At 43.2% G+C, this 20,601-nt stretch overlaps 1 protein-coding gene across 10 annotated transcripts in view; it reads right to left on the bottom strand.

The window, feature by feature from the left end:
- The window catches only part of FRYL (FRY like transcription coactivator), a 978,233-nt gene that overhangs the window by 624,747 nt on the left and 332,885 nt on the right, over positions 1-20,601 (bottom strand). Inside the window, exon 1 of one of the 10 annotated variants that reach the window (XM_029587987.1) lies at positions 18,569-19,219. The exons of 8 other annotated variants lie outside the window; for them this stretch is intronic. In XM_029587987.1, coding sequence (XP_029443847.1) covers positions 18,569-18,641 — 73 coding nt within the window. In that variant the 5' untranslated portion in view covers positions 18,642-19,219. Of the gene's footprint in view, positions 1-18,568; positions 19,220-20,601 lie in introns of those variants that run through there. One more of the 10 variants, XM_029588037.1, reaches the window with a different exon arrangement.

Genomic DNA, 20,601 nt, shown 5'->3' with positions numbered 1-20,601 from the left:
GTGTATTATGTGGTACAACAGTGAACATGTGAGAGCATGAGAGAGAGTATGTATGTATGTGAATGAGCATATGTGTGACCCTCAAACAGAAAGCTTGAATCAGAGAGCTCCCAGGTTTGGAAAGCAGAGGAATTTTCTAATCCTTAGTTTTAATTATTAGATGTTATTTGCTTTGTGCTGTTTTGAAATATTGTATTGGTGCTTGGGAAAATTGAAAACATTTTTTTAATTGGATGCTCTACTTGTCCGCTGTTTTGAAATATTTTTTTTTTAATTAGCATTATAACACAAAGAAAGAAGTAGTGCTATTCTGTTTGGAGTTGAAGTATATATGCTAATTATAATAATTCTTTTTTCATAACATCAGGTGGATTTTTAGAATTCTTTGTGGGATATCTATGTATATTGAGAGGATTGTCTTTATAATACTCTTGTGTCTGGTCAACTTTAAATCAAGTTGTGGGGTATTGTTTCTTGAGACACCTTTAAATATAACTGAATTGTTTCCATAAGTGTTTACATGGTTTAGTGTTGGTAAGAAAGCAGAGTTGCTTACCTGTAACAGATGTTCTCCCAGGACAGCAGGATGTAGTCCTCACATGTGGGTGATGTCATCAGATGGAGCCACGGAGCACTTTTGTCAAAGTTTCTAGAACTTTGACTGGCACACTGAGCATGCCCAGCATGCCATAATCCCTGTGGCCACGGGGGTCTTCCTTCACTCTCGTTTGTAGCAAAAGGTGCGAGCAAAAAAATAAAATAATAGAACGGTTTTGGACCCAACTCCGCGGGGTGGCGGGTGGGTTTCGTGAGGACTACCATCCTGCTGTCCTGGGAGAACACCTGTTACAGGTAAGCAACTCTGCTTTCTCCCAGGACAAGCAGGATGGTAGTCCTCACATGTGGGTGATTAGCAAGCTACAGGCCGACTCATATTTGTTTGGATCAACAGCGTACAACAGGCACAAGAACTGGTGTACTGTTGGTAAAAATGAGGCAGCCTGAAAATCACAGTAGGTGGATGTGGAAGGAGTTGGGATTATACTGGAAATAAGTTCTTCAAGACAGATTGGCCAAAGGCAGAGTCTTGATGTCCTTCCTTGTCCAGGACGTAAACTGCTGCAAAGGTGTGGAAAGAGCTCCATGTTGCAGCTTTATAGATCTCAGCAATCGGTACTGAACGATAATGTGCTACTGACGTTGCCATGGCTCTTACTGAGTGCGCCTTCACTCGTCCCTGAAGAGGAAGGCCTGCTTTCTCATAGCAGAATTCGATACAGTCAGCTAGCCAGTTGGAGAGAGTTTGCCCATTGCAACTCCCAGTTTGCTTTTATCAAAAGAAACAAAGAGCTGGGTGGAATTCCTATGGACTGCGGTGCGGTCTAGGTAAAATCAAATGCACGTTTACAGTCCAAGGCGTGTAAAACTCTCTCGCCCTGGTGAGAGTGAGGTCTTGGGAAAAAGGTGGGCAAAACTATAGATTGATTCAGGTGAAAGTCCGTTACCACCTTGAGAAGGAATTTAGGGTGAGTACGGAGGACCCTTGTGTAGGGAGAGTATGTGACAAGTGCTTGTAACTCACTGACCCTTCAAGCAGATGTAATGGCTACTAGGAAAAGAACTTTCCATGTAAGAAATTTAACATGACAGGAGTGCAAAGGCTCAAATGGGGAATGCATGAGCCTTGTAAGTACTACGTTTAGGTCCCATTCAGTGACTGGTGGCCATAGAGGGGGCTTAAGTTGTAGAAGGCCCCTCAAACTGACTCACAAGGGGTTGCGCTGTTATTGAGGCATCCACTACTACCTTGTGGTATGCTGAGATGGCACTGAGGTGTACCAGTACAGAGGAATTCTGGAGACCAGAGTCTGAAAGGTGCCAGAGATAGTCTAACAGAGATGGAGTGGGGCAGGAAAAGGGGTAGATACCTTTTTGCGTGCACCACGTGGTAAATCTATTCCACTTAGAAAGATAGGATTTTCATGTGGAAGGTTTTTGTGAAGCTACAAGCACTTGAGAGACCCTGGTTGAAAGGCTGAGCGGTTGAAGGATCAGGCTTTCAACATCCAGGCTGTGAGGGATAGAGTCTGAAGGTGAGGGTGGCGTAACATGCCTTGGTTCTGAGTTATGTGATTGGGCGCTGTGCCCAAGCGAATGGGTTCTCGGTTGGAGAGGTTGAGAAGCACAGGAAACCATACTTGTCGAGGCCAGTACGGGGCTATGAGTATCATTGATCCTTTGTCCTGTTGTAGTTTCACGAGAGTTTTGGTTATCAGTGGTATCAGATGATACGCATATAGGAGGGCCTGTGTTCCAGGGGTGAGCGAAGGCATCCATGGCTAACATATCTTGTTGCCTGTGCAGGGAGCAGAATCTGTCTACTTTGTGATTCAGTTCGAATGCACAGAGGTCGATGGTTGGTTGACCCCAGTGTGGGAAGATTTTGCTCGCTACCACGGGATCCAGAGACCACTCGTGGGAATGGAAACATTGACTGTGGCGATCTGCTACTACTTTCTGTATGCCTACCAGATAAGTGGCCCGGAGATGCATGGAGTGTGCAAGGGCCCAGGCCCAGATCTCCGCAGCTTCTTGGCAGAGGAAGTAAGAACCTGTGCCTCCTTGTTTGTTCAAGTACCACATGGCAACTGTGTATGAGAACAGTCTTGTGTGAAAGGCAGTCCTGGAACGCATATAAAGCATAACGTATGGCTCGAAGCTCTAGGTAGTTGCTCTGAAACTTTGCTTTGAGTTGTGTCCAAGTCCCTTGAGTTTTAATGTTGTTCACATGAGCTCCCCAACCCAAGTTGGACGCATCCAACTTGGGTTGGGGAGGAACTGGTTGCTGGAAGTGTAGACCTATCTGCAAGTTGGCTTTGTTTGTCCACTAGAGAAGTGAGAGACGCAGCTGGTCGGTTACATGAATCTGGGATGAAAGAGGTTGAGTGGCTTGGAGCCACTGAGATTTCAAAGTCCACTGAGTTATTCTCATGACTAGCCTGGCCATAGGAGAGATGTGGACCGTGGAAGTCATGTGGCCCAGCAATGGGAGCAATTGATGGGCTAAGGCTGTTTTGTATGTGCGCAAAGATGTAGCCAGTTTGGAGAGTATGTCTGCTTGGTTGTTGGGCAGGAAGGCCTTTGCGACTCTGGTGTCCAAATCTGCTCCGATGAAGGTAAGGAGGTGAGATGGATTCAGGTGGCATTTCTGGTAATTGATCAGAAATTCTAGTGAGTATAGAAGATTCGTAGTGAGTTTTAGAAAGTTGAGAGCTTCTTGCTTGGATCGACTCTTTATTAGCCAGTTGTCCAGGTAAGGAAATATGTGTACGGTGTTTCTGCGTAGATATACGGCAGCCACTGCAAGGCACTTTGTAAACACGCGAGGTGCTGAAGCTAGACCGAATGGTAGAACTCGGTACTGAAAATGCTTGTGACCCACTATGAAGCGCAGGTATTTGCAGTGATGTGGGAATATGGCGATATGTACGTAGGCGTCCTGAAGGTCCAGAGAACAGAGTCAATGTCCTTGTGTAGTAGGGGAAGCATGGTGCCAAGAGACACCATCCTGAATTTTTCTTTTTGAAGAAATTTGTTGAGATTGCGGAGGTCTAGGATGGGGCGGAGACCGCCTGATTTTTTTGGAATCAGAAAATAATGTGAGTAGAACCCTCTGTGTGAGGGGGACGGTTTCCATGGCCCTAGTTCGCAGAAGGGTGGAAATTTCTGACTCTAGAAGTAATGTGTGGTCTTTTCAGGTCCACAGTGGATTGGGTGGAGAGTCTGGGGGTACTGTGAGGAAATTTAGATGGTAAACCTGGGCTATGATGGAAATTACCCATTGATCTGTTGTTAAGAGGCGCCAGTTTTGGAAGTAGCGCATATCGGCCTCCTAGGGTATTTCTGGGTTTGAGTTCATGGATAAGTGGCCATTGTTCTCTGGAAACGCATCAAAATCCGGAGGCTGGACCAGCTTGCGGGGCTGGCTGTGCTGTGTGTGTGTAATTTCCATCATAGCCCAGGTTTACCATATAAATTTGGGCTGGCGTGTATGTCCTCTTTGAGGGGCTCTGGCTGATCTTGCTCTTGAATCTGGAGGGTAGTATTTGTGTGAGCAGTAGAATGGTCTTCTGGGGTCTCTTCTCATGCTTTTACGGGATGAGGAGGGAGCATCTGTTGTGACTGTGGACAATTCACGCAGGGTCTCATGGTGGTCTTTCAACTGAGTCACTGCGTCTTGTATCTTATCACCAAAGAGATCGTCTCCAGTGCACGGGAGATCAGCAAGTTTGTCTCGGACCTCAGGTCTTAAGTCAGAAGGCATCAGCCAGGCCCATCTTCTGGCACTGATTCCTGTTGCTGACAAACGGGAAGCAGTCTCGAAGGAGTCATATGCCGCTCTTACTTCATGCTTTCTTGCCTCAAGGCCCTTGTGGATGGAGGCAGTCAGGCTTTCTTGTTGTTGAGGCAATGAGTCTGCGAAATCTTGGACCTGTTTCCAAAGGTTTCTTTGGTACTGGGTCATATATAGCTGGTATGTGGCTATACGGGACACCAACATGGAGCCTTGGTAAAATTTTTCGACCCAGTCCATCTAAGAATTTCTGGTCCTTACCAGGAGGAGCTGAGGAATGCGGACGTAATCGCTTTGCCTTTTTCTGTGCAGATTCCACCACCACAAATTGATGAGGTAGCTGCGGTTTTTGAAAGCCTGGGGTATGTTGAATTAAGTATGTTGCATCTGTTTTCCTATTTACTAGAGGAACACTGCCAGGATGCTCCCATAGGCAGTGTAGGAGATCCAACAGGACTTCATGTACTGAATGGCCATAATTTCCTTGGGGGCATCAACAAATTTTGGAACCTCCAAGGTCTTGTGACGCATGACCTCCTCTGTCACTAGATTAAAGGGGATGATCTCGGACATTTCCTTGATAAAGCTGGCAAATGAAAGGTCCTCAGGAGGAGAGTGCTGTCTTTCCTCTGGAGGAGAAGGCGCAGAGTAAATCCTCTGATGTAGAGGTATCTGTATCCACATCCTCCCATGGGTCATAGGGAGTCTCATGAGATCCGGAAGGAGGGAGAATGTCCAAAACTCCAGGACATGTGGGCATCGATGGAGGGTATATTGGCATCAATGCAGGCTTCAATGAAATCGATGGCATCGAGAGGAACAGTGGCCGTTTAGGTCCAATGAGCCCCGATGGACCAGGAAGCGGTTCCAGCATTGATGGAGCTGGAGCTGGAATCTGACTGGAAGTAGTGTCGTACTCCTCCGAGGAGCCCAGAATGAGTATTGGGAGGTGCGGAAGTCTCGATGGCCAACTCTGTGCCGATGAAATGGGCCGAGTCGGAAAAGCACCAATGAGGTTGTCGTCGATCCAGTAGTGGTGCAAACATCGATGGTTCCGGGGTCGGTGCCGGTATCGGGGCCGGCATCGCTGGCGGATGTAGATTCAGGGAAGCAACGAGGACTGCCTGGCAGAAAAGGATGTCCAGTTCCTCCCCGAAAGCTGGTGTGGATAGCGCAGCTACAGGGGGAGGCAGGCTAGGCGTTACTGGCTCTTCCACAGGAGTTTGTGAAGGTACATTACCCGGCATCAATGTCTGTGGGGAACACCTTGGGGTCTTGGGTGCAGAGGAGGATGGAGGCGGCTCAATGGCCATTGATGCCGGTACCAGGAGTGGAATCGCTTCAGTGCCGGTGGCGATGTTTCCTTCTGTGCTTGGTCCAGCCTTTCCCCGGCACTGAGGATGATGCTACAGATGCCCTGGATGGCGTCTGTGACGGACGGTCACCATCTCCCTGTCATTCTCGGCGAGGCTTGGTGGTGGAAGGAGCCTTACTCGCTGGTGATGACTGTGCAGAAGTCGATAGAGTTCATCTTGATTTGAAGAGAGTCTCCATCTTATCCAGATGGGCACGTCTGCCTCTTGGAGTCATTTAGGCGCATTCATAGAAACATAGAAACATAGAAATGACGGCAGAAGAAGACCAAACGGCCCATCCAGTCTGCCCAGCAAGCCTCACACATTTTTTCTCTCATACTTATCTGTTTCTCTTAGCTCTTGGTTCTATTTCCCTTCCACCCCCACCATTAATGTAGAGAGCAGTGATGGAGCTGCATCCAAGTGAAATATCTAGCTAGATTAGTTAGGGGTAGTAGGGGTAGTAACCGCCGCAATAAGCAAGCTACACCCATGCTTATTTGTTTTACCCAGACTATGTTATACAGCCCTTATTGGTTGTTTTTCTTCTCCCCTGCCGTTGAAGCAGGGAGCTATGCTGGATATGCGTGATGTATCAGTCTTTCTCCCATGCCGTTGAAGCAGAGAGCCATGCTGGATATGCATTGAAAGTGAAGTATCAGGCACATTTGGTTTGGGGTAGTAACCGCCGTAACAAGCCAGCTAACTCCCCGCTTTGTGAGTGCGAACCCTTTTTTCTTCTCCCCTGCCGTTGAAGCAGAGAGCTCTGTTGGATGTGTGAAGTATCAGTTTTTCTTCGGCCCTGCCGTTGAAGCAGAGAACTGTGCTGGATATGCATTGAAAGTGAAGTATCAGGCTTATTTGGTTTGGGGTAGTAACCGCCGTAACAAGCCAGCTACTCCCCTCTTTGTGAGTGCAAATCCTTTTTTCCATATTTCCTCTTGCTGTTGAAGCTTAGAGTGATGTTGGAGTCACAGTAACCATGTGTATGTTTATTGAATAAGGGTATTGTCTCCAGGCAGTAGCCATCATTCTGGCGAGTCCCCCACTCTTCATTGGCGGCCTCTTGAATTTATGGATCCACAGTGTTTATCCCACGCCCCTTTGAAGTCCTTCACAGTTCTGGTCTTCACCACTTCCTCTGGAAGGGCATTCCAGGCATCCACCACCCTCTCCGTGAAGAAATACTTCCTGATGTTGGATCTGAATCTTCCTCCCTGGAGCTTCAAATCGTGACCCCTGGTTCTGCTGATTTTTTTCCTATGGAAAAGGTTTGTTGTTGTCTTTGGATCATTAAAACCTTTCAAGTATCTGAAAGTCTGTATCATATCACCTCTGCTCCTCCTTTCCTCCAGGGTGTACATATTTAGATTCTTCAATCTCTCCTCGTACGTCATCCGATGAAGATCCTCCACCTTCCTGGTCGCCCTTCTCTGTACCGCTTCCATCTTGTCTTTGTCTTTTTGTAGATACGGTCTCCAGAACTGAACACAGTACTCCAGGTGAGGCCTCACCAAGGACCTGTACAAGGGAATAATCACTTCCCTTTTCTTACTCGATATTCCTCTCTCTATGCAGCCCAGCATTCTTCTGGCTTTTGCTATCGCCTTGTCGCATTGTTTCGCAGACTTCATATCATTAGACACTATCACCCCAAGGTCCCTCTCCTGCTCCGTGCACATCAGCCTTTCCCCCCCTCATCGAATACAGTTCATTCGGATTTCCACTCCCCATATGCATGACTTTGCACTTCTTGGCATTGAATCTCAGCTGCCATATCTTCGACCACTCTTCCAGTTTCCTTAGATCCCGTCTCATTCTCTCCACTCCTTCCGGTGTGTCCACTCTGTTGCAGATCTTAGTGTCATCCGCAAAAAGACAAACCTTACCTTCTATCCCGTCCGCAATGTCGCTCACAAAGATATTGAACAGGACCGGTCCCAACACCGATCCTTGCAGCACACCACTTAAAACCGCTCTCTCTTCAGAGAAGGTTCCATTTACCATCACACATTGTCTTCTGTCCGTCAACCAATTTGCAATCCAGGTCACCACCTCGGCACTCACTCCTAAGCTTCTCGTTTTATTCACCAGTCTCCTGTGCGGAACCGTATCAAAAGCTTTGCTGAAATCCAAGTATATGATATCGAGCACTCTTCCTCGATCCAATTCCTTGGTTACCCTGTCAAAAAAGTCAATCAGATTTGTCTGACAGGATCTTCCCCTGGTGAATCCATGTTGCCTCTGGTCCATCAATTCTCCGGACTGTAGATAGTTCACTATTCTCTCTTTCAGCAGTGACTCCATTACTTTTCCCACCACCGAAGTGAGGCTAACCGGTCTGTAGTTGCCAGCCTCCTCCCTGTTCCCACTCTTGTGAAGCGGGACCACCACCGCTCTTCTCCAATCACTCGGCACCACTCCCGTTTCTAGGGATCTATTGAACAGGTCACACAGCGGACCCGCCAGAACATCTCTGAGCTCCCTCAATATCCTTGGATGTATCCCATCAGGCCCCATGGCTTTTTCCACTTTCAGGTTCTTTAGCTCTTCCCACACATTTTCTACTGTAAAAGGATTTTCATCTATTCCACTTCCCTCCAGTTTTTTGTTGTGTAGAGATGGTCCTTCTCCAGGGTCTTCTTTAGTGAACACAGAGCTGAAGTATTCGTTTAATATTTCTGCCATTTCTTCGTCTCTCTCCACACATTGATCATTACCACCTTTCAATTTCACTATACCACTTTGGACCTTTCTCTTTTCGCTGATGTATCTGAAAAATGTTTTGTCACCATTTTTTATCTCCTTGGCAATCCTCTCTTCTGCTTGACTTTTTGCCAACTTGATTAATTTCTTTGTCTCCCTCAGTTGATACAAATATTCTTCTTTGTGCTCCTCCCTTTGGGATCCTTTATATTTCTTGAATGCTGTTCTTTTAGCTTTAAAATTGTCGGCCACCTCCTTTGAGAACCAGATAGGTTTCAATTTTCTTTTGCTTTTCTTTACATTTCTAACATATAGAGCAGTTGCCTTGGTGATTGCTCCTTTTAGATTGGACCACTGCTGATCCACATCTCTCTCGTTCTCCCATCCTTTAAGTTCTTCCTCCAGGTACTTCCCCATTTCCTCAAAGCCTGTGTTTTTGAACTGTAAAACTCGGGTCTTTGTGGTTCTTTTCCCTATTCTTTTAGTGATATTAAACCATACCGTTTGATGATCACTGCTGCTGAGGTGGGCGCCCACCTGGACATCTGAGACATTATCTGCATTAGTGAGCACTAAGTCGAGTATAGCTCCTTCTCTCGTGGGTTCCAACACCATTTGTTTGAACAAAGATACTTGCATGGCATCCACTATCGCTCTACTATTTTTAGTTTCTGCAGATGGGATTTTCCAGTCTACATCTGGCATATTAAAGTCACCCACGATCACCACTTCTCCCTTCTTACCTATCTTATGGATGTCTTCAATCAGATCTCTGTCCAGCTCTTCCTTTTGGTTTGGAGGCCTGTAAACCACTCCAATATAAATGGATGCTCCGTCATCTTTTTTTAGGTCGACCCATAGAGCTTCTTCCTTGCCCCAACTTCCTTGCAGCTCAGATGCTTGGATGTTGTTTCTGACATAAAGAGCCACACCTCCCCCTTTTCTATCCTCTCTGTCCTTCCTTAACAAGTTAAAGCCTGGTATTGTTGTATCCCAATCGTGAGATTCTGTGAACCATGTCTCTGTGATAGCAACAATGTCCAATTCTGCCTCAGTCATTAGGGCCTGCAGATCTGGGATTTTATTTCCCAAACTATGAGCATTTGTGGTCATAGCCTTCCGTGCGATGAGCCCAGGCATAGAACACACACAGTGTGAGGGTACGTGATGAACATTGCTCACGGACACTCTGGGCACTTTCTAAATCCAGTAGCCACGATAAAAAGGGTGCAAAACGGTCGGTGGCCTGAAGGAACAGAGTGCTAAGGTGGCAGGAACTGACTAGAGACACAGGAAAGTACTCACTGAGCGTTGGAGGAACACGGAGCATGATGGGAGACCTCTGTTAGGGAACTTTAAAGAAGTAAAACTTCAAGCTTTTCCGTGAGGAAAAAAGGTGAGTGAAATCTCACAGAGATCCTAACCCACGAGGCAAACTGCAGTGCGGAAAAAAAGAGACTGAAGGGAGACCCCTGTGGCCACAGGGATTATGGCATACTGGGCATAATCCGTGTGCCAGTCAAAATTCTAGAAACTTTGACAAAAGTGTTCCATGATAGGGCTCCGTCTGATGACATCACCCACATATGAGGACTACCATCCTACTTGTCCTGGGAGAACTTGAAATAACTGAGTTAAAATATTTTAAAGCATCACTCATGACACATGACAGATGTTGCAGGCTATTTAGACATCTATTATCGAATATAATCTAAGGCATATTTTGATAAGAGTACAACTGGTAGGGTTCAGACTTGTATGCCTAGTGACTACCCATATTAACTTTGGGCCCCTTCAAAATAAATCTGGCTATGCCACTGCTCAATACACCTGGGTTCTGTGTCAAAATCCTGTTACAACTAAATCAGAAGCCACGCAATTTACCAGAACATCTGATGCCTCCAAACTTCCTTCACCATGAATAGCTGATTCCCAGATTCAACTCAAGCAAACAATTACCACTCTTGGTATTATATTGGACTCCTTCCTCAAATTCTCCTTTCAAGTTGTCAATATAGTGCAGCATTCCTAATTTTATTTCCATTTCATTCATTGACTGAAGCCTTTTCTTGACACTAATGACTTAAAAACGTTGACATAAGAACATAAGAACCTATTCTATTGTCATAAACTGGTTGAATTATCATGGCTTTTAACTTCACCATCTACTGCAGATCATTCAAAATACTAAGAGAAAATTTGACCACATAGAAACATAGAAATGATGGCAGAAAAAAAACCAATCAGCCCATCCAGTCTGCCCAGCAAGCTCTCACATTTATTTTCCCAAACTTATCTGTTTCACCAACCAAGTTCAGGGCCCTTGTTGGTAACTGTTTGATTCAAATTTCCTGCCATCCCCTGCCATTGATGCAGAAAGTAATGTTGGAGTTGCATCAAAGGTGAGCATAAGGCTTAATGGTTAAGGGTAATAACCGTCGCATCAAGAAAATTACCCCGATGCTTGTTTATCCAGACTGCACAGATCAATGCCTTTTTGGATGTTGCCTTAATGTAAATCCTCTTTCCCACATTTATCCCTGCCATTTAAGCAGAGAGCAACGCTATATATGCAATCAGAGTGATGTATCAGGCTTAATTGGTTTAGGGTAGTAACCGCCATAATAAGCAAGCTACCCCATGCTTATTTGTTTACCCACATTGTGAAGTTCAGTCCTTGCTGGTTGTTGTCTGAATGCAAATCCTCTTTCCACATTTCCCCTTGCCGTTGAAACAGAGAGCAATGTTGGAATTGCATTAACCATGTGAAGGCTTGAGTAAGGGTAGTAATCACCAGATAGTAGCCTCTGTTCCAGTAAGCCACCCCCATGGCTCTTCTCTTCATTCCCATCCTCTAGCCTTTATGGATCCACAGTGTTTATCCCATGCCCCTTTGAAATCCTTCACAGTTTTAGTTTTCACCACTTCCTCCGGAAGGGCATTCCAGGCATCCACCACCCTCTCAGTGAAGAAATACTTCCTGATATTGGTTCTGAGTCTTCCTCCCTGGAGTTTCAAAGCGTGACCCCTAGTTCTACTGATTTTTTTCCAATGTAAAAGGTTTGCTGTTGACCATGGATCATTAAACCTTTCAAGTATCTGAAAGTCAGTATCATCTCACCCTTGCTCCTCCTCTCCTCCAGGGTATACATATTTAGGTTCTTCAATCTCTCCTCAGTCATTTTATGAAGACCATCCACCTTTTTGGTCGCCCTTCTCTAGACTGCCTCCATCCTGTCTCTGTCCCTTTGGAAATACGGTCTCCAGAACCGAACACAGTACTCCAGGTGAGGCCTCACCAAGGCCCTGTACAAGGGGATCATCACTTCCTTTCTCTTGCTAGAGAAAGGAAGTGATGATCACATTATTCCTCTTTTGAAACAACTTCACTGGCTACCCATCTTTTGCCCATTACAGTTTAAAACTGTTTGCTTTCCCTTTAAGGCATACCCCATCCTACTTATCAAAACTAATTCTCTACTATCCCAGCTTTACATCCTTGCCTGCCATCACATCCTATGTTTCTGTCTTTTTCTTTTCGAGTCCATCCTTCCAAGACTGTGAACCACCTAAATCTTGTCCTAATCTATAACCCACCAATCAACTTGACACCTTTCTTAAACCCCTGTGAGATTTTCCCACTGCTTCCCACAAACTCCTCATACTAGGAGACTACAATTACCATGCAAAGGACCTACCCAAAGGTAATGCCATCAGTTTTCAGTGCAACATGGACAGCCTTGGCTTCACACAATTAATCAAGGTCCCCACTCATTAGGGCAAAACTTTCTTAACATGATATTCCACTCCCTCAGCATTAATTTAGACCCAGCACTTTAACTGTGGACCAGTCCTCTGGTCAGACCACTATTTGGTGTGAGCTACACATACAATCGCAAAAAATCCCATCATATTCCTGAATTCAAACTGCCCATCATAAACGTGTCTCGTGTCACAAGTGATAGTTTAAAATACCTAAAATTTCAACCAATATGAAACCAAATGTTCTAGTCCAACAATGGAATGATGTTTACCACTGTCTTTGAGACCCTAACCTCTCTCAAACCTAATCCAAACAGAACTCCCAGGAACTCCCTTTAGTTCCATATAGGTCTTCTCCTCTAACAATCCCTTCACCTTAAATGTAAATGGAAAAAAATAGGATACTAATGTATAACTGATATGGCAGCCATCCAACTGGTAAAAAAAAAGACTACATTTCCAAACTAGAACTATCAATGAATCACCCAGGAAAACTCTTCCAAAAAGTACAAAAACTTTCCAAGCCTGACTCCCAGACACCCAATATCACTACAGAGGATCCCGCAGCAAAAGATGTCATTGGATTTTTCATTGAAAAAATTGAAAGCATATGTTCATCCTTTGTTGCTTCCTCCTCCACTTTACATCCCCTCAGGCCCAATTGAATCAAACAGTTACCAACAAGGGCCTTGAACTTGGTGGTTGGTGAAACAGATAAGTATGGGAAAATAAGTGTGGGAGCTTGCTGGGCAGACTGGATGGGCCGACTGGTCTTTTTCTGCCATCATTTCTATGTTGCTATGTTTCTATAAAACTAGAAAGTACCCCAGATAATGCTTCTCTAAACCCAGCCAAGCCAATTCAACTGTAAGTGCATCCTCTGAGTTCAGGACAATCTCCCCAAAGAGGTACAGAAGATCCTCCAGAGATCAGTAGATCCAGTTGACTTTAATCCTATTTCCCCCAAAATTCATCTGCAACCTGAAAAAAAAAGAGCTTGGATAAAGGGTATCTTGTTATTAAGTGATCTGTATTGAACTGATGTAGTTTAGCAGAGAAGGTTGGAAGAATCTGGTGGGATCGGGTTGTTGGAGGACTGCTCATGAATTACTAGGTTGGAGGCCTGTCGCCCGTGCTTTCATTGCTTCCAGGCTTAAAACCCCTACTAACCAACATAATTAATGCCATGCTAACAAGATTCTTTATCTCTCTCAATAACAAGGCTGTAATCAAACCTATTTTGAATAAACCAGGCTCTGACTCAGAAATAGTTAACCACCATCATCCAGTTTCCAGCCTTCCTTTCTTATCTAAACTAGTGGAAAAGGTAGTCTACTTCCAACTTCTAAACTTCCATGAAAACAGCAACATCCTCCATTCATACCAATCCAGCTTCAGGAAAGGCTACAGTATCAAATCCTGTTAGCCTTATCACCTGCCTCAATGTTGACCAGAGTGCTGATTCTCTCTCTCAGTCCCACTAGATCTTTCTACCATCTTCGACACTGTCCATCAACAGATCCTAATACAACACTTAAAGGACAATGGTACTGAAGGCACTGTCCTCAAATGGTTCAAAACCTTCCTATCCAACAGAACACAATCTGATTCACAGGTCAACAAACATCTTCACCCAGAGACTTCACCAGAGGATTACCTCAGGGTTCAGTGCTTTTTCCAGTCCTTATCAACATTTACATTCATCCAGTCTTTCAACACTAAATGCCACTTTATCAACATCCAAACCTGTATCAAAACAAGATTGAAATTTGTGATGGTTATAGCTCAGTCCAATGTCTGTTTTTCTGCAGTAGTCCAATGGCTTAACCACAAACTCAAACTAAACTTCTCCAAATCAGAACTCTGGCTAGGCCATCACAGACCCCTTTACTATCTCTACCATCCCTATCAGGAATCCTGGCCCCGCAACAAACCAAAGATTCAATGTGTAGTCTAGGGGGACAACTAGACCATAATCTTACAATGGAAATCCATATCTCAAAGGTAATAAAGAACTCCTTTATGCCAGATTTCCCAACAGAGCAATTACCTTAAGAAATACCTTTCTACACACACTGATCACTAACAGGCCGATTCAGTACAGTGCGCTCAGGCCGAGCGCACCGTTAGCCCCCATTTGGACGCGCTTTTTCCACACACTATTATTACCCCTTATATAGTATGGGGTAATAGCGAGTGGAAAACGCACGTCCAACGCCCCTGAAACCAATAGCGCCCTCAACATGCAAATGCATGTTGATGAGCCTATTAGTTAGCCAAGCCGCACATTTTACTCTCAGAAATTAATGTCTGCCCAAAGGCAGGAGTTAATTTCGGCCAGCATTGGGAAAGTGTACAGAAAAAACTGCTTTTCTGTACACCCTCCAACTTAATATCGGCAATATTAAGTCAGAGGCTCCAAAAATTAAAAAAAAAAATGGCCCACAGGTTGGAGAACGGATGCTCAATTTTGTCGGCGTCCGTTTTCCGAACCTGTGGCTGTCAGTGGGTTCAACAACCGATTCCGGTAAAATTAAGCGCCGGCTGTCAAACCCGCTGACAGCCGCTGCTTCTGCCAATAAGGAGGCGCTAGGGATGCGCTAGTGTCCCTAGCACCTCCTTTTTACCGCAGGCCCTCATTTGCATAGAGAATCGCGAACCCAGGAGAGTGGCCTGGGCATGCGTCGGGAGAACGGGTGCGCGCCTCGGAGCCCCGGCTCTCCCTCGCATTTTACTGAATCGGCCCAAGTCTGCATAGAAAACTAACTATTTAATGACAACTTACAATACAACCTCAAATGCCTTCAGTTGCTACAGAGCACAACTGCTAGAATTCTGGTTGAGGCTAAATCAACAGATAATATAAAACCAATCTTGCATCAGTTACATTGGCTGTCAGTCGAAAGTAAGATAAAATTAAAAAATCTTTGCTTTAAGTACATGAATAACAGGCCTCTGGTTCTTTCTCTCAGCTTCTGTTCTCATACACTCCCCACAAGTGAGCTCCATTTCTCCCCTACTCTGGCTTTGGCTATATTAACTTGCACAACACTTCATGCATTCAATTTCTATGTCCCGAAAATATGGAGCAAGATAACACTACCCCTATGCATTGAGACTTCCTACTTGACTTTTTTGAAAAAAAATTATGGCTTGGCTATTCAGCCAAACTGTCCTGATCATGAGTCAACAACTTTGATCACCACTGGACTATTCCTACTTAATTTATTCTTACTACCTCAGATTAAAGTGCTTGTCTTATTACAACATATATACAATATATATGCATTTGTACTCATACCCATCTTCATATTCTTCCTACTCATTTCACCCACTGGACCCTTTGCTATCTACTATATATTTGGCCGGATTTTAAAAGCCTTACGCACGTAGGGGGTGTTATGGCGCTGGGGCTATTTTAAAAAGGCCCGGCGACGCTCATAAGTCCCGGGGCTTGCAAAAAGGGGCGATTTCGGAGCGACCTGGAAGGGAACAGGGGGAAGGCAGCGCGGCTCGGCGCACGCAAGGTGCACCCCCTCGCGTGCGCTGACCCGTGAATTATAACTTGTGCACGCAAGTTATAAAATCAGGCGTACATGTGTGCGCTTTGAACATCTACCCCATTCTGTTTCAGACTTATAATTACCTGTCTTTAGCCATACCTATATACATGATCTAATTTCATGTTTAGTGTATTTGCTTTGACTGGTTGCAATTTAAATTATAATTAATTGCAATCAGTCTTGAGACTAATTTAGGAAAAGGTGTAATTTTTTCTTAAATATTTAAATAGGATCTATCAGACTACTGCCCTTTCTTTTCCTAAGATACCAGTAGCTCTAGTTCAGATGCAGGCCATTAAATGAAGTTATATGCAATTATTTGATATCAGAGTCCACTACTACTGGAGTTATAATGCAAATGTGCACATATGCAAGCAGTATTTTACATGTACAAAAATATTTGTTGTATTAGCATTTTCTATATCTTTTTTATCATAATTCTTATATTAACTTTTTGCAGGGTGGGGAGAAGGGATATAAGAAAGTGCATATTATGGCCTGACCATATATTAGAAGTGTCCTTCACTGAATCTACTCAGTTGTTCCTGTTTAAATTCCCATTTTACCTGCATCAGGCATCAGAACAGCAATATTTGATTTGCTTAGGCTCAGAATAATGGGAGTGGCTACGCAAGGAGCTTTAAAATCCTTACAACATTTGTGTCTCAAAAATAAAATTAAGAAACCTTTTTAAATTTCATTTAAAACTGCCAACTAATTACCTAAAATGAGGCTAGTACTGCTACCCCCTCTTTAAAAAGTCAATGTCATAAAAATATTAATCAAAAGCAGTTTAAAAAAAAAAAATCCTTGATTAAAGGGCAGAGGTGATTTACCCATTTATTGGATGTCAGCTACCTATTCAGAGACTGATTATACACTTTTATATCTGTTTTAAGATGGTATGTATATCCAGATTATACTCTCTCAATGTTTGGGGTTTTTTTTTTCATTTCCTCCTCCTTCCCCCCTTCAGTTAGTTTTCAGGTGCTGGAACATTTTTTACTCAAACAGCTTTAAAATATACAAAACCATGCTTGACTAAAAAAGCACTTATATAAGCTTATACTTCAATCACATGGAGCTAGGATGATAAAACTCACTGGACAATCCACAGTCTACAGTTATAATTTTGAAAAGAGAAACATAACATGGCATATTTGCAAGCTAAAAACTATAGATGGTGTTCTTACTTTACTTTCTCAGTTTAAAAGTAAACCTTTTTATTCTAAAAACACTCAAGAACTACACAGTTATTTTAACAGAATGTTTCTGACTCCATGTAAAGAAGAAATAATGACCAAAAATGTTGACCTAGAGACAGTATCCTGAATCTAGGCCATATGACTGTCACTTCATTGTTGTTACTGAAAGAGAACACTCAACTTGAAACAAACTTTAGCTTTCATTGCCATAACATACTGCCAACTAAGCAAGCCCTTAAACCAGAACAATTCAGCTTTAGAGAGTTTCTGAAAATAAAACCATGTACCATATATAATATATTTTACATTATGCAACTATGCATGAGTGAACATGGAACTTACTGTAGGCTGCTAAATTCTAAAGAAAAATTGGGAAATCCCAGAAAAGACATAAAAATCACAAAAGCCTAAAATATAAAATGATGCATTCTCTCTGCAATTGAAATAGTGGTTTGACCTATGAAATAGTTATTCGCTAGATTTGTTTAGTAAACTTAAAAGGTTTCAAATAGTTTATTTACTGATGAACATATGTAGTAACACTCAGAGAATACTGTTTTTGTCATGCTGCAGTATCAATATTCATAGTGTATTTATGATAATAAAGGTGACATTTCATTACTCAGTCCATTGATCCAGCAACCAGGAACTTCCCCCTAAACAATATCTGCATGGTCTTTTTATGTATTTATTTATATTCCATCTTTCATGGCACTTCAAAGAATTACATTCAGGTATTTCCCCCCATCCTCAAAGAGTTTACAATCTAAGTTTGTACCTGAGACAAAGAAGGTGATGTGACTTGCTCAAGGTCACAAGAAGAGGAGTAAGATTTGAACCCTTGTTCCCTTGGCTCACAGCCCACTGCTCCAACTACTAGGTTGCTCATCAATGCCACTTCCTACCACATTGCTAGTTTGGTTAGAATTTGATTAGTAAGTATTAAATCTCTCATAAAGAATGCTAAGCACACTAAATCAGATCTCAGTATTGCCTTTACACTGGAAACTACAGAATATATCAAAGACATGTCACTGATTAACAAACTATTGCAAATTCAACCCTGTTCAAAACAAAGATAGCTGTCTTGTCAAACCAATGTTTATTGTACTACATCTTGGAGTTTGTAGGGCCAGAAACTCCTCATAATAGTAAACTATAATACATAACAATGAACATGCTTGCAAGCTGCAGAAAACATGGATACTCATCAGTACAGCAATTTCTACAGGTTAAACATATATGAAGGAGAAGACACTTTCACTATTTATTCATTGCGCATGGACAATTGACTTTGCTTCAAAAGAATATTTTGTGCTGGCAGCAGCATATAATTGTACTGGTGTCATAGCTGCAGAGACCATGCGCTCATCTGCCTCTTCTGTTATTCAGAAAAGGTTGAAAGGAATAGAACAGAAAAGCAAAATCATTATCCACAAGGTTTAAAGAAAGACACTTCTAATCAAATGGAAACTTGCACAAACTATTTTTGCACATGCTGATAAATGTTAAATTAAATCATTCAAAAACATTTTCTTCTTCTTTAGAACACTCTGTTCCCCAAATCCAATTAAAAAAAAAAGCATACACAATTTGCAAAGATGGATATGCAGGTATACTTACAGCTACTGCTCCACGATTTTAGCAAGGACTTTATGCTAATTTCAAAAAACAGTGAATCCTGTAGGCTCAACATTATGCTTCTGGCACCCACAATAGACGCAGCAGCAGCAAAGGCAATAGGTTTTGCAGGTCCGGCTTGTCAAATTGTTGTAGCTTCTTTCCTCACAAGCAGCAGAGTTTTGGCCTCCAGTGTGGCTGTTTCATTGCCATGCAGTCACTGCGTGACGCACAACTATAGCAAAAACTGCTGAATGCAGATGAGCTCTCACGTAGAAGAAAAAAAAACGCCTACAAGTCTACAACTGAGGCCTGAAGGACACCCTCACCTTTCCTTAGCTTGAGCGACATCGGTTCCATGGATCAGAGGTAACAGTAAGAAAGCTAAAAGCCCGTCTGACAGGCTGTCAAGGCTGCATTTGGTTAGTTGGTATGTTGTTAGTAAACACAGATGGGTGGAGCAGCTGAAACTACAGGCTTCAACTTACTCCCGTAGCTTTAATGCCAGTTATATAAAAACAAATTAACAAAAGGCACAAAATCCCATATCTTGTTTGCCTTGAACAGCTGACAAAAACAGATGCATTTTAGTCTGTACTGCTCATATCTTTAGAAAATCCTCTCTTCCTGCTTGCTTTCAGAACCGTGCATTCCTTCCACAGCGCCACACACCCAGTCAATAAGCAGTGACTTTGCAGCATGCCTGTGACGATGCAGAAAACATCCCACTTAATCCACTGGAGATAATGCTGGCTAATGGAATGGGAGGGTGAGGTAATGAATGCTGCGACTAAGCTTGTATCAGCTCTATAAAAGTGCTCTGCCCAATGCAAAGTTTTTCCTGCCTCATAGAACCTCTGTGGTGTCTCATTTCCTAACTGCAGCACTCAGTAAGGAAAAGATAACAGCTTTGCTATAAACAGATTCCTTGAAATATTCTGAGCATAAGATATACAAGTTTATTCATGCAGCCATATATTATTCCCATTTACATAATACCAACAAGAAAAGCTCAAATAAGTAAAATAAGATTGGAAAATTGCACTTAATGAAGTATACAAATTTCCCAAAAAGAGCTTGTGATTTTGTATAAGACAGGGAGGTCGCCACACTCCCCCCTCCTCTCTTCAGTCTCCCCCACTGCATGCAAATTCTCTTCTCGCTCCCCATTCACTCCCCTCGATGGGGAACAGCAGCAAAGCACCAACAGGGCACACACCAACCATATCTCTGGAGACACTACTCGTGCATTTCCCTCACTGCAAGCCACAAAATGAAAAGGACTGCACCAATTTCCCTCTGTGTCCCACATACAGTTTTCTTGGCAAAAGAAAATTCCTTGCATAAGTTTAAAAAAAAAAAAAAAAGAGCAGGGACAGGGACGGAAATCATTGCCAAAATAATGCCTTCTCTATTAACAGAAAAGAACACCCAATAATTCTCAGTACATTATGGCTTTACAGGAAAACTTATAGAATGCAAACAATAGCTTTCAGTGATCAGAAGCAGGTTAGGAACACTGATGGGTCAGAATGATCTGGCACTGAGAAAAATATATTCAATATACATAAGAAAAAGAAAGCAAGGGAGTTTTAAAAAATAATGTGAAGTAATGCAGTTGTCATTAATTCACTTGAATATGAAGAAATAATTTACTTATATATTCAGATATCAGCACCATTAGCTCATTTTGAACTGACTTGACCAGGATATAACACTCAAAAAGCTAGTCACAGACAAAACAGAACTTTAACTTTGAAGTACTATATGATGGTCATTCATGTTGCAGTTGGCTGCTGAGCCAAGCCAGTGTGACAGGGAGTTGTCTGTCAAGGCAGGTATGGCAGGCTCTAGCTTTTTCCCACTGCAGACAGCATTTCACGGGATTGGACCTTCATCTGGCACAGCAATAGGCTCCCAATGCGGTAATTTAAAAAAATGTATATTCCTCATCTGTGCACTGGGCTGCCTTCTATGCTCTGGATCAAGCCCCCCCCCCACTGGCACAGCTGATTGACCTCCAGATCTACCAAAAA

This window comes from Rhinatrema bivittatum, chromosome 1, assembly GCF_901001135.1.
Source record: "Rhinatrema bivittatum chromosome 1, aRhiBiv1.1, whole genome shotgun sequence".
In the NCBI taxonomy this organism is placed as follows: domain Eukaryota; kingdom Metazoa; phylum Chordata; class Amphibia; order Gymnophiona; family Rhinatrematidae; genus Rhinatrema; species Rhinatrema bivittatum.
This window is presented reverse-complemented; position numbering and strand designations above follow the sequence as displayed.